This window comes from Rhamphochromis sp. 'chilingali', assembly GCF_963969265.1.
Source record: "Rhamphochromis sp. 'chilingali' genome assembly, chromosome: 8".
NCBI classification, from domain to species: Eukaryota; Metazoa; Chordata; class Actinopteri; order Cichliformes; family Cichlidae; genus Rhamphochromis; species Rhamphochromis sp. 'chilingali'.
In genome coordinates, this window is record NC_137935.1 from 37,524,684 (window position 1) to 37,543,183 (window position 18,500).

The 18,500-nt window shown below is 39.4% G+C and overlaps 1 protein-coding gene across 1 annotated transcript in view; it reads left to right on the forward strand.

Moving 5' to 3' along the window:
- The window catches only part of sez6b (seizure related 6 homolog b), a 230,615-nt gene that overhangs the window by 155,865 nt on the left and 56,250 nt on the right, over positions 1-18,500 (forward strand). The window contains exon 4 of the mRNA XM_080888197.1: positions 16,940-17,129. Within this exon, the coding sequence (XP_080744323.1) occupies positions 16,940-17,129 (190 nt within the window). The remainder of the gene's footprint in view (positions 1-16,939; positions 17,130-18,500) is intronic.

Genomic DNA, 18,500 nt, shown 5'->3' on the forward strand with positions numbered 1-18,500 from the left:
TCCTCACTGCTCTCTGTTGTAACAAAAGTGTCATGGTGCTGGGTCGTTGACCCAGCGTTTTGTGTTTTATATGATTATTGTCTTCTGTTCTAGTTTATTCTGATGTTGGTATTCTGTGTCCTCCCCTCGTGCCCTGTTTGTGTTGTGGATTTCCTGTTTTATTTTGAAGGTCTGTGTTTGTTGTTCAGCTTGTATCCTCAGGTCGTCTTGTGTATTAGAATCAGCTGTGCTCCCACCTGTATGTCATTTCCTGGTCTCCTTGTTTGTGGCTGTGTCCCAATTCAGGGTCTGCACGCTTGAAGTACGCGCACTACGCGCACTACGCGTACTACGTACGATGCGTACTATAAGTACGAGAAGTGCGGAAGTGAGAGGCTTGTGAAATGGGACGGTCTAGCCTTCGTCGCGCTGTTCAGGTTGCCTAGCAACCATGATACTAACCGCGAGAAACGTTACATACAGCTTTGTGTGACAGAAATGAAGGAGAAAAAATGTTTTGTTGGTCATTCATTTTTGTCATGACATCACTTTGATTAGTTGAGTATCTGAGGCTGAGACCACAGGACTGGAAATATATATATATGTGTGTGTGTGTGTGTGTGTGTGTGTGTGTGTGTGTGTGTGTGTGTGTGTGTGTGTGTGTGTGTGTGTGTATATACACACACACACACACACACACACACACATATATATATATATATTACAGCAGTGAGCTTGAACTCTGGGTCAAAGATTCAAGTTGCAGTTATTTATATTTCCTATCACCTTAAATCTTCACTCAAAAGTGTATATACAGATGTATTATACATAAGAGAAATATTGTTCGTTTAATATGTTGGCATTATTACATTTGGCTCAATGCTTACATACATGTGTAAAAAGGAAAATGTACGAGATGTGAAAACTGTGTCTGATAGAATGAAGAGTAGACTGATATATAAAATATTCCTTTATTGGGTGAGAAAATCAGACCATGTCATAACTGCTTTAAGTCATATATAATAGATATCAAAGCCTTAAACAGGCTGACTTCTGCTAAATGGGTCAAACTGGGCAGAAAGTACACAAACACATAACATCCTTATAGAATATGATGTAACACTATAGATCAACTTACCTCAGAATATATAAAGCAAATAAACAATCACAGCAATATGATGCAACAAACACAGCAGCTACTGATCCAAAATACTCAAAGCTTCATAGAACTGAAACAAACATTTATTTTTAGCTCCATTCTGCTGCTGATACATACCTTAGGTTTCTGAACATTAAATTTGTTGCTGCCTTTCATAGTGTGTAACTTGAAGGCCCTGAGTACTTTCTCCCACACTGGAAACACTGGAATGATAACATTATTTGAACATTACCTAATAAGACTGATTCAGGACAGACAGTTATGTTAAACTTTCCTAGCAGTCCTTCACAAACAGGGAACAGTCTGTCTATTCTCTCCATCTGTCAGCTGCTGCTGGCTCTTCCTCCTCCTCTTCCTCACACACTGCTGAGTTTGTCCTGGTGGATCATCAGGGGTGCAAAGCCTCACAGATGATGTGCAGCAGTGGGTCCCTCAGTCTGTCCTCACTCTGGACACTTGCAGTCGTCACACATGGAAATCAAATGTGTGATAAGCTGCAGGATTCAAACACAAGTGTAACTTATAAACACATGTTCATACTTTTATTCCACAATCAGAGAGAAAGAAACAGAGAGAGAGTGCAGGAGAGACAGACAGGTGACAGTCTCAGGTGTACACACTGCTACACAACAGCACCAGAGAAGGAGGATTTAGTGTTTGTGTCATTACGAGTGCTGAACAAGAAGAGTTCCCAGATGGTACAGTGGACACATGTGTGACTGCTGTGATTGAAGCATCTTTCTTTCAGCTTAACAAGTGAACCGTCAGCTCGTTCAAACACACGTTAAAGTCCGTTTGGCTCGACACCACCGAACAGAGGCAGCAATATAACATAGCTAACATTAACAGTGCAGTGAATCCTGCTTGTGCTGTGATATTCAGGACTGCAAACCGAGCAGCATCACTGACTTTCAGCTTGTTGTGTTTGTGGATATATGACTGACTTTAATTATTCATAAAATCATCACATTCTCTGTAAGATTAAGGTCGACTATATATATATGTAGAGGCTTTAAAACCAAGTTAACGCTGAAAGTACAAACATCACTAATGTCACACAACTTTGCCGACATGTGGCCAACAGCAACAGTTTTAATGTTCTTCGTCATTAAACATACGCACATAAATAAGTGACATAACATTCAGTACTTACTTTTGACAGTTCACTCTTCGGCCGCTCCCTTCTGCCGTATTTTGCGGCAAAATTAGCCACACCCACCGCCGCGCTATGAATTGTGGGATATATGGCATATTGCCACTCCGCCACTTGTAAATAAACGTCACTCGTATCATCAGTCACTGCCTGCATTTTGGGTCCTTTTTCCTCCCACACCACACGGCTCGCCCCAGCAGCCGAGACAAAAAGCACCATTTGCATTAAAAATAACCTTTTTATTATGGTTTAACACATTTCCACACACACACAGGTCCCCAAAAATAGCTATTTAAAAAGGTGGCATTTTTGTCAAAAAGTAAACTTTTTGCCTCAAAATGACAAAATGTGATTATTGACATAATTTAATTATAGTCATTAAAATTATGGCTGCCTCTAACTTTTATTACTTCCTCTGGCAAATAATTTGTCAGAGGGTCATAAATCACCAGTCTGACACAAAGTACCTAATATCCCTCCTCTCACCCAAGAGATCACAAAAGAATAACAACATAACATCTAAAGAACTGAAGTCTTAATTGCTTCACTTAGGGTCAGTGTTCATGATTCAACAATAAGAAAGAGACAAAAAAGAGGCGAAAATGTCATCCATAAGGAGCGTTCAAAGACGAAAACCATTGACCAAAAAGAACACAAAGGTCTCTATTACTTTTGCGAAAAAAACGTGACAAACCCGAAGACTTTTGGGAAGGTATTGGCCTTAATTGATGGAACCGAAACAAACATTTTAAGAAAATGTGGTCCTGTGTGAGGGTTGGAGGCCATCCCGGCTGTCAGTAATTTTATGTAAGTCATGGGGTTTTTAGAGATTTCTTCACTTTTAGCTCTAACTTCAAGTCGACATTTGACAAAGTGCTGTACTCGGGATGCACATTTTTACGTCTTCTTTCAGCGTCATACGTTGCTACTTGGGTATATCATCTTTCCGCCGTTGTTGTCCATGTAACAGTTTGGACCAGGGGTGTCAAACACAAGCCCTGAGGGCTGGAACTGGCCCAGCAAAGGTGGCTTTGTAAAATGTGGAGGAGGGCACTTTATTTTCATAGGTTTTACAGCATTTACTATAAAGATATCCACCAGTGCTATTTATAATGCACCAAAGTAGTTAAATAAACAATAAACAGTAACAATTAAGTCATAGAAAAGTTCCAGTTTTTTCACTATCTAATATTTCCACTGGGTTCACAAGGACAAAAGCGACATGGTGCAGCGAGCATCAGCATCAGCACTTTATTTGTAATTTTACACATTTATTTATTTGTGGTGACAGATTTCTTATATTTATTACATCAGCATTTATCATGTAGAAAAACTGAGTTGTGGTGTTGAAATTGTGCTCGTTTTTACATAAAATGTGATTAAAAGTATAAACATGAGTGTAAACATCTTTACAGTGAGAGAAACGGGGTTTTTGCTGGTTCAGCCCACTTAAGATCAAAGTGTATGTGAGGTGTATGTGACCCGTGATGTAAAATGAGTCTGATATTCCTGCTTTAGACAGTCAGCGAGTAGGAAGAAACAGGATTTCCATCGTGTGTATTTACCGACAGGTTGTGAAACACCTCAGTGTCTGTGTTGTCGCTCCCTGCTGTGACCCACTTCTCCTGCTGGAACAGATGTTCTCTAGACCATCATTTACTCACCTCCCTCTTAATTACTGCTGTTTATTAGTAAACACAAACACACTCACACATTCAGACACATCAACCTTGATACAGGAATATATGTGGAATGTTCAGTATCTACATCACAAGCAGATGCCAGTGAAGTACCTGAATGTATATTTGATTTTTCTTTGTCTGAAATGGAGGGAACCTTTACATGTAAACTGTCTTTCTTTCTCTTACTCGCTTTATGTTTCACAACAAAAAGAAAACAACAACAAGTGTCTCCACCGACAACAGGAGATAATATAGTACAGAAACACTTTCTACAAAATTCAAAATGATTTTGCATTGCACTGCATGCTTCTCTTATTTGTCCCAGCCTTCTTCTTTGTGTTACTGTTTTTGTTTTCACTCAGTCTCTCTCCCTCACACACCACACACACTCATATAGACTTTGATCAATTAATCAGCACTATTTCCTAGAGTTCCATCTGTCGCTGTTTTGCTCTCATCTTCCATGCTTTCCCCCAATGTTGTCAACTTATATCTAATGAGCGAGTGTCAGTTGAATTATTCAGCTGTCATTTGTTGCTTTTATAAAGTAAATGGATGTCAGACAGGCTTTTCTTTTACACTACAGCACTCACTGCTTTCTATTCGGTGCTGTGTCACTGCATGAGGTATGATTGTCTTTTTGTTTTTTAACCAGGAGTTACTTATTCATTATGTATACGTGGAAGTTACTTGTTTACATTTAGAATATTTCCGTGGAGGATTCGTGGAGTTAAAAGAGAAAAAGGAGAAAAAAACTGCATTATAAATGTAGACTCATTCAAAGACAGCCGTGTACATTAATTGGCTAGAGCATTGTGTTTACCTGTTTTTTTTATGCCGCTTTCCCACTAGTACCTGTTTGACTCAACTTGACTCTACTCTGTTGTTTTCCATTACAACTGAGTACCACCTCAGTGCATGTATGGTCTAGGGCTGCAGCTCCATTATTTTAGAAATCAAGTAATTTATTGATTATTCCATCGATGAATTGAATAATTTGATAAGAAATATGCTTGTCTTATGTCTTTTCTTATAAATTACATAATTTTCATTTAACTTGAAGAAGAACGTGAAACAATTCCATAACTTTTAAAAAATTTGCTTTAACAATATATTACGATACAAAACAATACTCACACTCAGAACCACCATGGAATTCACACGTGGTTTTTTTTCTTTTTAATTTGGAAAGTGTCTTTTATTTTGTGAGGAAATGTCCAAACACATCCTCAGACTGTGACCTGATACCATTAATATTTCCAGCCGAATGAACAAAAAAGTTCTTCACAGTCATCAGAAGTGTCACAGTCTGCCCCTGCCAGACTGTATGTGTTGCGAAAAAGGACTCAAATAACCCAAAACAGATTGTGAAACGTGACGTGGAATAACAAAAATGAGCCGTTTATTAAGGGCTGGCAAAGAAGTACAAAACAAAAGGCAAAGGTGAAACTAAACAATAAACTGAACTGGGTGAGCTAAGATTAAAGCATGGAAAAACCTTACACATGGAACCTGGCATGGAAACATGGAAAAAACCTGGATGCATGACGTGAACACAGCAGACGACCTGACAAGGAATGACTGAAAACACACGCACTAAATACACACAGGAGGCTAATGAGCAGTGTTGGTCAAGTTACTTGAAAGAAGTAATCAGTAACTAATTACTGATTACTTCCCCAAAAAGTAATCCTGTTACTTTACTGATTACTTATTTTCAAAAGTAATTAATTACTTAGTTAGTTACTTTTTAAAAACACGATTTACAACCTGAATAGGTGATAAAGCCATAGATCTTTCAGCCCAATTCTACTTTTTCTGAATAATCCATCATACAAAATGTAATCAAATGGAAAAGTCTCTTTTTTAAATTTGTTTTATTAGTTTTAATCTTTTAACTTTATGCATCAAGCAAAAACTTAATTATATGCAACATTCTCTGACTGGAAGAAATTTGTTTAATATTTAAACCTATTTTCTGCACATTCCAGCACATAAAATAATTTTTTTTGTTTACACTCACTGTTTCAAATAGATGCAAGTAAAACACAGCAGAAAATAAATAAAATCAAAGACTAGCGGTCCTTTTGCTCTATTTTCACCTGTAAAGCAGGAGTAGGGTAGGCGGAGGTTTACCCTGGTGCAGGTGTGCCGCGGTCAGTTGAAGAATCCGTGCGTTTCTCTGTGAATTTTCCATTACGTCGTAGCGCACTCGGTGCTAGCTTGGAACTTTAGGGGGGTTTTTTCGCTGTAAAAAGAAGTTTTCTTCCCACGCACAACGGACACTAATGTTTTTGTCACTTTTTATGGAATCAAACTTAAAGTAAGGTCAGTACTTCCACGCTTTAAACGCTGCACGCTCATACTTTCTCCTGCACTTGATATATGATCCATTGTTGATCTGCACACAGCTGTTGTCACGAACGTAGCACTTGCTTACGTCACTGTCATGAGACGCAGTGTTCCTACGGGAAAGTAACGGTAATCTAATTACCGTTTTTGCAATAGTAATCCCTTACTTTATTTGTTACTTGAAAAAAGTAATCGGATTACAGTAACGCGTCTGCCCATCTCTGCTAATGAGGGAAGTGGGAACACATGGGGAAACAGCTGACACACGTGAACATAACAACGTCACAAGGGGAGAGTAAAACTAAAAACACTGAACATAGGAACACAGGACCTCTTCAAAATAAATCAGGAAACATAATGAAACGCAGACATGAAACACATGAAGGACAAGGAAGACTTAACACAGGGTTTGAAAACACAAGGGGGATCTAATAACAAATGAACTTGAATAACTTAATGAACTTAAACATAAACCATAAACATCAAAATAAACTAAAACTCAAAACGCTGGGTCAAAGTACCCAGGATTGTGACAAGAAGACTGAAATAAAAACTGAGCAGTATTATGGAGGAAGAACAAGGAAGAACCTTGGATTGGATCACTGGAGCTAATCTGACTTGTAATAGGGCTACGCTACTGAGAACTGATGAAAATACACTATTAAACCAATTAACAAACTTACTTAAGTTAGTTACTTGAATTCAAGGCAACACCAACTGTAAATCTGTGTCAGTAACAATGCATTTGGGTTCAGAGATGGGGAAAGCAGATCTACCATCATGTATTAACATGTTGCGCTAAATTAAATGAGCCTCCTGACCCTCCAGCGAATGAGGAAGATGGCTGGACAAGCTCTTCAGATCCTCCAGCCAATGAAACAGGAGGCTGGACCGCGTCTCCTGAGCCTCCAGCTCTGCTGGGTTCATGGTGTGGCTGGATCGTTCTGTCACGTCTTAGCTGGCAGACGTGTGGAGTGGAAAGAGTGGTACAACCCAAACGCAAGCACTGGAGAAAGAATGGAACTTGAACAGAACGTGAGCCATTTTTTGGCGGCTGAAAACAAACAGAAACAGGACTGGAACTAACAAAAACCTAAACTGGGAAAACCTAAACCTGGAAATACCTCATGGAGACGCAAGGGAGGTTAGCAGGACGATCGGGCAAGAAACAGAGGAAGACAAAGGACCTAACTACACAGAGGGATAACCTGTCATGGTCCTGAGTCTGAGGACTCAGTGTTTTGTGTTTTCTTATGCTTTTGTTCATTCCGAGTGTGTATTCTGTTGTGATTTTGCCATTTGTTAGGTTTCTGTTCTTTGCCTGCCTGCTCCCACTTCTCTGTGTTCCCTCTGTCTGTCCATGGTGTTATTGTGTCTGCTCATGAGTCTGCCTGTCATGTTCAGTGTCCTGTCTGATTCTCTGTGTCTGTTAGTTTCCTGTTTTATTCTGAAAGTTCATGTCTCATGTCAGTGTGTTCAGTTTTACCTCTCCCCTGTCTCGTTAGCCTTATTGCTCCCAGCTGTGTCTCCCTCCTGTGGCCCATTCCCTGATTACTCCCCGTGTATTTAAGCCCTGTGTTTTCCTGTGCTCTCTGTCGCGTCGTCTGTTTAACTCCGTGTCCGTCTGCATCATTCTGTGTAACCTGGTGTTTAGTCTGCGTCTCTCCGCCATCTTTCATTGTGTATTTTGTTCCTCCCCCTGTGCGTGTTTGGTTTAAGTTGAGTTCTTTAGTTTTCCCCAGTTTAGGTTGGTTTACTCCCCGCTCTGCTCCTCCTGTTTTTGTCCCCTTATCACCTCTGCAATAAATATTCACTCGCACCCCAGTCAGTGCCTGCATCTTGGATCCTTTACTCAATTCACCACACGACTGCTGTGCAGCCGTGACATAACCAGGGAATGACCCAGGAGGAGAGCACAGCGGGGATCACATACAAGTGACCAAGAGGAAGCAAAACTGAAAATAAGATGCAAGACTATCAAAGTAAAACAGGAAACAAGAGACATTCACAAAGACATGGCACTGAGACATGGAGACATGACTGAGTGGGGGAAACACAGGAGGTGCACAAACATTGAAACAGTGGTGACTTGACATTAAAAGTGTAACACAGGAAGGCACAGTAGCAGAAACCTAAAGACTAGAAGCTAAGGATATACACACAATAAGGATAACCAAAACCAGGAATAACACTAAATCCAAGAATATAAATTGATCAATAAACACAGCAGCAGATGGGATGCTCTATCTCTATATAAGTTTTATTTATTTTTTATTTTTTTGCTTAGTCTAAAAAAAGCATGAGACTAATGAACAGGACAGCAGAATAACAGCATCAGCAGACTACAGCACTCCAAAACCACTGCTGTAGTTTTCCACAGATTTTACTGAGGGGACTGTTTGACAGATCTTAGATAATAGTTTGCGATACAGATTTGAAAACAATGTCATCCATTATGCTGACAAGGCCTTATGCTTTTTCCAGATCTGGGTTCACCACTTATGATTATGTTCGTGAGATTGTTTTACAGAAACTGGACTTAAGCCAGGACAAATTAGATTATGTCTCCCAAGTGTTTTATTATCACTGTGCTGTAGGCATAATGTGATTACTTGGTGATGCCCTCTGTTCAGCACACTATTTTCCTGATCCTGTTGTGTCCATGAGTTCATTAACTGTGCTTTATGACTTGTTATACACAGGCATACCATAGAGGCTATTGAGCTTGTGGAGTCATTGGTGCTGTCTTGAGCTGGATAGGTTCCTTCTGTACTCATAGTGCAGTGAAGTATTTGTCATACTTGCACTAATATGTTTTAGATAATAAACCAGAGAGAATACTTAAAGGATGATTTTATTCATTAAGGACAAAAAATCTAAACGTGGCTGTCCCTGTGTGTAAAAACACACATGCTCTCTAACCCTAATAACTAGTTGTTATCAGCATTTGCAATAACTGTGAATAATTTTTTCACATTGCTTTTAAGGACTTTTGGCACACTATCATTTGTGGAATTTTTTTTTAATTCAGCCACATAAGATGGTTTTCCAGGCACAAACAACCTGTTTAAGGTCATTTCAAAACATCTTGATTTGATTTAAAGTCCAGACTTTGCGTTTGTACATGTTAATGTGTTAAATGTATATTATACTGTAAGTATGTCAACATTTTTAGTGTTGTTCTGTACTTAGAAGTCTTAAGTCCAGTTTGATGTTCATACTTTGATGTGAACATGCTGACCACTCCTCTGAGTGGATATCCAGCCCACAAACCTACCTTGGCAGCTTTTCTAAGGAAAGCTGTGGATTCATCTCTTAGTTAGGTATGAGGTGATGTGGTTGATATGATCTATAGAAAACTGCAAAAAAAATAGGATGCCTCCTAAAGATATACCTGCTGTGATGAAAAAGTTACAAGTGACACTTTTTTGTGTCACCATACATGCTTTCACTGAAAGAGACAAGCTTAGCTAAAGCATTATCACTGAGCTCTCTCTATACTGTCCTTTAAACTTTTCCTGTGTTTCTTACGTTTGATTTGTTCTTGAACAATATTCAAAGCAGACATCTGATCAAGTTTCTTCCGATACATGCTGATATTTTAATGTTAATATAATAAAATGTCTGATACTGTGCTAGATTTGACAAAGACAGCATTTATATAACAAAACTGAAAGTCAGAGTTTGTCTTCAATTCTCTTTTTTACCAGGAAATTAATGATAGTTTAAGTGCAAACAGGCTTTTAAATGTTCCTTTTATAACCTCTCTATCACAGCTTTCAAGTAGCTTCTAAATTCAAACTAATCTGTGAAGGCTAGCACTTTTGTGCCATAAAGTCTTTTCATAAAAGGACCATTTCGTCATCTGATCTGAAACAGGTAAGTTCTCCAGTTTGCTCTGTCACTAGATGACAGTATGCTGTGTGGCAACAATAATGACTCTGAAAAACTGTCCATAGCCTCTATGGCACTTTAGAAATTACCCATAATAATAATAATAATAATAATAATAATAATAATAATAATAATAATAATAATAATAATAATAATAATAATTTCACAATCCTCATAGGAAATGAAACTCAAGTAAACTTCAAAATAAAACATAAAACTAGAAAAGATGCATGAATTATTAGATATTTACATCACAGAAAATTTGTTTCTGCAAAACATAATAACTTTTTAATTTCTTGTAAAATGTTCTACAGCTTGTTAAATGTTGGTATAATAAATGTAGTCTGCTGAATAGCGTGACTGACAATTCAAAGCTAATATTTTAGAAATCCGAAAGTTTATCTTAATAAGGGTGTTGTAATACTTATAATGATTTGTAATACTTTTAATCTGATTTAATCTGATTTAGTCTGATTAAATTACATGTTGGATTAAGACATTGCTAACACATTTAGACTAACAAGCAGGGTGCTTGTTAGTCTAAATCACTGTAGAGTGGCATTAGTGGCATCGAACATTCCTTCGGCAGATATTAGCTACTCACAAATGGCACCCTTACAAACTCCAGCTACTGCAGCATCTCAGCGAGGATGACCCAGATTGGCGCACAGAATTTGCAGAATGGGCAAAACAAAAATTGGAACAGGACCCTCAGTTCACGCAGAAGATTTTGTTCAGTGATGAGGCAAACTTTTATGTGAATGGTGAAGTTAACAAACAAAACCACCGCTATTGGTCTGACACTAACCCACATTGGATGGGTCCCTCCAAGACTGTTGGAACAACAAAAGTGATGGTTTGGTGTGGTATATGGGGTACAACGATAGTGGGTCCATTCTTCATCAATGGAAACCTCAAGGCCACTGGATATTTGAAATTGCTACATGATGATGTGTTTCCCTCTTTATGCACTGAAGCTGGCACGTTCCCTGAGTTTTTCCAGCAAGATGGTGCACCACCACATTATGGGTGCCAGGCCCGAGCATTCCTAGATGAACAGTTTCCTGGAAAGTGGATTGGTCGTCATGGGCCAGTTGAATGGCCCCCAAGGTCTCCCGATCTGACCCCCTTAGACTTTTATCTTTGGGGTCATCTGAAGGCAATTGTCTATGGTGTGAAGATACGAGATGTGCAGCACCTGAAACTACGGATACTGGATGCCTGTGCTGGCATTTCTCCTGCGGTGTTGCTATCAGTGTGTGAAGAGTGTGAGAAGAGGGTTGCATTGACAATCCAACACAATGGGCAGCACATTGAACACATTTTATAAGTGGTCAGAAACTTGTAAATAACTCATGAAAGAATGAAGTTACGTTGAAACCAAGCACACCATTGTTTTTCTTGTGACATTACCAATAAGTTTGATGTGTCACATGGCCCTCTTCCTATTGGAAAAACAAAAGTTGTATCCAAGATGGCCGACTTCTAAATGGCCACCATGGTCATTCACCACCCATCTTGAGGAGTTTGCCCCCTCACATATACTAATGTGCCACCAACAGGACTTTAATATCACCAACCATTCCCATGTTATTACGGTGTATCCATATAAATGGCCCACCCTGTATATTCATATGGGACTGAACATTCACATGTGATGCAGTTAATGTGAGATCATGTTAAAGTACAACATAGAAAAGAAGAAAATGTAACCACGGTAATTAAGTGATTTTAATGTTTGAACTTTGCTTTAAATCATGTATATGAAATGTGAAAAACAGAGAGAAGAAGCTTGTTGACAAAGGTGTGTCTTAAAAGAGGATTTATATGTAATAATCATATTCAAGATTCAAGATTCTTTATTTTTCACATGCATAGTTATACGAGTACAACACGCAGTGAAATGTATCCTGACACGCTCCTCAACTGTGCAAAAAGAGAGAGAGAACATTATATACATTAAGTGGATATATACAGGAGGACATTATGTGCAGTAAGTAATTGCATGATGGTGAACATGAAGGAGGTAAAAGAGGAGGTGATGCATATGGGCACATGAGTATAAAACAGGAACATTGGGGTTCTTCCTCTTGTTCCGTGCAATGAGTAGGAGAGCATCATTTAAAGATCTGACTCTGGGAATTCATAGTTGTATAATACAGTAAGAAACAGTGGAGCAACCACTGCCCAAACACTTTGGACCAACAAACTGGATTTATAATTTTTGTCTTTTTCTCTACTCATTTTTGCTGTGTTGGATTATAATTTCCAAGAATTTGGCTATTTCCCACTGGATTGCAACTTCCAAGGATTTGACTGCCTTCCCGTTGGAGTAGTATAACTACACCAATCAGAGATAAATCTGTAGTGGCCAAGGCATGCGCATTCTTTCTTCGAACCTCTCTCCTTCCAGGATTAACATTAGAAACCAGCATCAGTTTATAGGATGTAATTCATGTAATCAAGATGGCGCTGTTGAGTTCGGCTGCCGCCCTGGCAGCTCTGCGACGACTGTGCTTTTATTTCGTTTTATTTATGTTTTTTATTGGTTTTTTTGCTCATGTTGCACTAGGCCGGACTCAATATGACTTTGGCACACTTTTGGATATAGGACAACACTTTTCACTCACCTCTGCTACGGGTTTACTGGACACAACGTTGTGGCCGGAAGAGATCCTCCGCGACAAGAACAATGACTCCAGAGGATGTTGGAGACAAAGGAGACGGCGATACAGAGGTAGAAGAGCAGGGGTCCGGAACAGGCTGCGTACCAGAGCATACCGCCCTCCACTGCCTAGCATATTGCTAGCTAATGTCCAGTCACTTGAGAACAAGCTGGACGACATCAGGGCGAGAACCAGGTACCAGCGAGACATCAGGGACTGCAACATCTTCTGCCTGACCGAAACCTGGCTGACCAGCTCTGTGCCGGACCATGCGATAACCCCGGCGGAATCATTTTCTATTTTCCGCTCGGACAGAACTGCGGAATCCGGTAAACTGCGGGGCGGTGGGGTTTGTTTTATGGTTAATAACAGATGGTGTAACCCTCAGAATATCACGGTCCTGTCCCGGTCATGCTCACCCCATCTGGAGCTTCTCACCATCCTCTGTCGGCCATTTTACCTCCCTCGGGAGTTCACGGCTGTGATTATCTCTGCGATTTACATCCCGCCACAAGCGGATAACAACAAGGCGCTATTGGACCTCCATGATGTGCTGAGCAGTCACCAGGCTAAACATCCAGATGCCGCCCTCATAGTGGCGGGGGATTTTAATAGGGCTAAATTAAAACAGGTCATGCCTAATTTTCACCAGCATGTTACCTGTCCCACCAGGGGAAACAACACACTGGACCACTGCTACAGTCCATTTAAAGGCGGCTACAAAGCCATCTCCCTACCGGCTTTTGGGAAATCGGACCACGCCGCCATTTTACTCGCCCCGGAATATAAACAAAGGCTTCATCAGGAAGCTCCGGTGACGCGAGAGGTCAAACGTTGGACTGTCCAATCAGAGGCGACGCTGCAGGACGTACTCGGTGATGTAGACTGGGACGTATTCCAGGATACTTCCGCAAACATTGACGAGTTTGCGGACACAGCGATTAGCTTCATTGGAATGCTAGTGGATACCATCATCCCCTCGACTACAATTCGGACCTTTCCCAATCAAAAACCTTGGGTTGACTCTACTGTCAGGAGAGCTCTCAAAGCTCTCAAAGCACGGACCACGGCCTACAATATGGGGCTCACATCGGGCGATATGACCAACTATAAAGCAGCTTCTTATGGTTTAAGGAAGACTGTGAAAGCGGCTAAAAGGCGTTACAAGGACAAGGTGGAGTCGCATTTCCAATATGGCGACTCCCGACGTATATGGGACGGGCTACGAACAATCACAGATTATAAACCCAGCACGGTGAGATGTACGAAACCGGAGTTAGCTGACGAACTCAATGCTTTTTTTGCGCGTTTTGAGGCACCTCAGTTTCAATCTCAGAGCCCTGCACCCGCCCCCGCTGCTGAACCAGCACCACTGATACTCTCTGAGCATGACGTGAGGAGAGCTCTGAGGGCAACCAACTGCAGGAAGGCAGCGGGACCAGATAGCATACCGGGACGTGTGCTAAGAGTATGTGCAGATCAGCTAACTACAGTTTTCACTAACATCTTCAATGCCTCCCTGGCCCAGCAGGTAGTCCCCACCTGCTTTAAAACATCAGTGATTGTTCCGATCCCTAAGAACACCCGCCCAGCCAGCCTAAATGATTATCGCCCAGTGGCCCTAACATCTGTAGTGATGAAATGTTTTGAGAGGCTCATGAAACCCTTTATTAGTTCTTTCCTCCCTCCCGACTTGGACTCATTGCAGTTTGCATACCGGACAAATAGATCCACTGGAGATGCTGTAGCACAGGTCCTGCACACCACACTGAGCCATCTAGATGAGGGACGTGGGAACTATGTGAGAATGCTGTTTATAGACTACAGCTCAGCGTTCAACACCATAGTGCCCCACATCCTTAGCCGGAAAAAACATTTCACTGTGTGTTGTACTAGTTATAACTACATGTGACAAATAAATAAAGAATTGAATTGAATTGAATTGTAATTCAATAATTATAAATCAAGTGATTTGTTTATGTGATTATTATTATTTGACTTGGGTTTTGCTTTGTTTCTGCTAAATTGCTTTAGTAAAATATCCTGTACTCAAAAAGTCCAAATTGTTGCGATTCCCTTTTTAATCATTTGTGAAACAGCAAAAGTAAAAACCTTTATAATAAACAGATCCTTGGGGGGTATTTTCCAGGCCACTATAAGTTAACCCAGTTAGTTATGCAGAGCATGGATTTGGATGAGAGCTGCTGATAATGGATGTGACTGAAGATTCATGCTTGACTGCAAGGCATCTCTGGCAAGCATGCATTCAGAGCAGGCAGTATCAACATTCGGAGACTGAAAAGCAGTTAGAGCTGGGCGAGTCCTCTTCTCAGCTGTATCCAAGCTCCGTTTGCCTACTGGGTAATAATCACTGGATCAGAGTCCAAGACTTTTTAAACAGAGATCCGGTTCCAGGCCTTTCTGTATTGGGCATTCCTGGTTGAAACTAACAATGTTCCCCCGTAATTGTTTATTGTTGTTGAAGTCAGGTAACTGCAGAGGGAAGTCCATGACGGTCAACAGTAGGGATGCATCTAGAACTGATGCTTATGGTACCATTCAATAGCAAAATTCTGAAAATGCAAGGGTCCTTGTTTGTTAATAATGATTATAATTGATGATTAATTCACAAAAGGTAAAACACAAACAATGCTTCAGGGGAACAATGCTTCTTCAAGGGAAAAATATTTCTTATTTAGTGAAGCAACTTAAAAACCAACATCCACGTTTGTTCAATGAACTCAAAGTGATTTATTTCATATTAAAAACATCTAAAGTATTAGTATTAATGTATTATTTTGTTTGTGAAAGCCACTGTGAAATAAAACAATAATAACGGTTATTAATAACAAAAATTTAATTTGTCACTTTTGAGCTTTGATGTCTCCTTAAATGCTAATAATTGCTCTGAAGTCAAAGTCATAATAATGCTATAGAGAGCTATTTGAAGCTATGTTTGCTACTGACATTATTTGTATTGACAACATATAGGCAAAAGAAATGGTATATAGGGATTCTAAATATCACTAAGCTGACCTAGGTGGTTAGAACTAAGCTCAACTTATTCATGTCCAGTTATTTACAAATCAGTAACTGTAATCCATTACCTACTCATACATAATGTTTGCGTAATCTAAATAAACTGTTGTGCTGCACTAATCTGACTTTTACTGCACTACAAACATCTTAAACTATGTTTTAAAAAAACAGAGAAAACAAAATGAATATATACAAAATGCAATACTATTCCCTTAAATGTAAATGCTGCCAAGAGAGTGAACTTCCCTGGTGGAGGTTCATGTTTTAAGATTACCTCTTTATTTAACCGTGTAATTAACATTTTTTGTAAAACTGAATTCGATTTCACTAGCCACAGCTAGACCTGATTGCTGCCAGATCTACTAAGATCCCTCAAATAGAACCTGTCTGATAAAGTGAAGTAGGTCAATACACTATCCCATGATCTAAAGAAAGAGATAAGAAACTACATCAACTATCTATAACTTTATTTATAACTATCTAACTTCTGAGGAGTAGCTGGCCTATCAAAATCACACCAAGAGCGCATCAATGACTAATTCAGGAGGTCATAAAAAATACAACAACATCTGAAGAACTGCAGGCCTTACTTGCCTCAGTTAGGGTCACTGTTTATGATCGAACAATAACGAGCCTGGGCAAAAATGGCGTCCATGGAAGAGTTCCAAGGCAAAAAACCACTGCTGACCAAAAACAACACAAATTCATTCACATTCACATCTTAAAGATTCTAAAGACTCATAGAAAAATATTCTGCAACTTTTTCTGTGACAAAAGTTGAACTTCTTGGAAAGTTAGCATCCCATTGCATCTTGTATAAAACATAGCATTTCATTTAAAAAAAAACCAAACAAACAAACAAAAAACATCAAAGATGGTGGTGGTATCGGAAACTTAGAAAATTCTCTCTACAGCCAACATTCTCTAGGAAAGTTCACAGAATGACACAGAACGTGGATTTTTCTAGTATTATTTTCATGTGCAAACAATATAATCTGTACTCCTTTTTTGTCAGGTGATGAATGTGAATCTTTCTGAAGGAGACAAAGTGATCTTTGAAGATGTTCTAAACAGCGAGAACACAGTGCTGGCCAACGAGTCCATTCTAATGAGGGGTTTGGTAGTAAGAAGTCACAGCAATCAGATCTCCATCCGCTTCCACAGCATCAATCCTCAGGCTGGAGCAGTCCTTGTCAGATATCAAGGTAAGTCTGAATCACTGAACGTGTTCTTCCTTCACGCTGAAAGTTTAAGCTGAAAAAAAAGTAGAAATGACAGTTTCATGCTTGTTGCAAAGCATGAACATAGATTCAGGCACAGCATGCAGCAGTGATGAAGATGTTTCAATCTTGTTTTATGACTTTTTTATGAGTTTGTGCATCGAACACAAATACACACACACACACACACACACACACACACACACACACACACACACACACACACACACACACACACACACACACATATATATACTTGAACTTTTCATTCATTTTCATTTATGTCTCCCATGGAAATAAGCTAACATAACTTAAAAGGAGAGCCACTTTAAAGTAGAGAGTCACTTTTTTACTTTAGCAAAAATCAGTATTTAACACTCAGTTTTGTAATCTTTTTTACCTGAACAAAAATCAAACCTCAACTTTCAAAAACATGTCACACAAAATGTAAAAGTATTACAGCAACTGACTGCCTGAATTGCACTGTGTGCAGCTAAATTTAACAGCTTAAGTACATTTCTTCCGTTCAACAGTATTTTCTTGGCCTCCACTAATAACGCACTGTTGATATTCAAGAAATATTAAAATAAATTATTAAAATATTAAATGCTAAAGACAACATGTACTTTTGAAAATCTGAATAGCAGCTTTGACTAAAACTATAGACTAAAACACTGTCCTGTTCTGTTATTTTTCAGTACCTGCTTGTTTAATATTCATATTCAAAGCAATGACTCAGAAATTTCTTGTAGAACAGTTATTGGGGGAAAAAAATAACACAACAAGATACTGTGCACTGATAAAGGGATCCAGACTCTTCTTGATCATTGTATTTTGCATTATATTTTTATGTCTTTAAGTGTCCCCCAGTGTGTAGGAGTCTTGCTAGGGCTATGTATCATAGCTATGTAAAGCTACGTACTTTGCATAGCCTGCATCTGGGGTCTTGCCAATATCATGGTGGAAGCAAGAGAGCCAAAGTAAGAGGGAATTCCTTACAATGTTTTTCAAATGTGAAGCGTAGTTTTGGTCTTCTTTTGCTGCTGGTTTAGTGAATTTTGGTTGGAGGGTGATGAAACCTACAGTTTGGGAATCTGTCAGATGGCTTCTTTCAGCACCTGATATCAGGTGAATGGTGGGAGCCTCGCTTTGTATTTACACCATTTTGCAGAATCTGTTTACCTGCTCTTTAATCATTTGTTATTTTAGCTGTTTGGTGGTTGTTGAAATGGTTCTTACGTTTTTTTATCAGTCGGAAGAAAACTTGAAAATGCAGTTAAAATTAAAAAACGTTTGCCTGTGCTTGTCTTGAAGCATGCTCAATCATCCAAGTAAGGAAATCCCAAAGTGTTGATT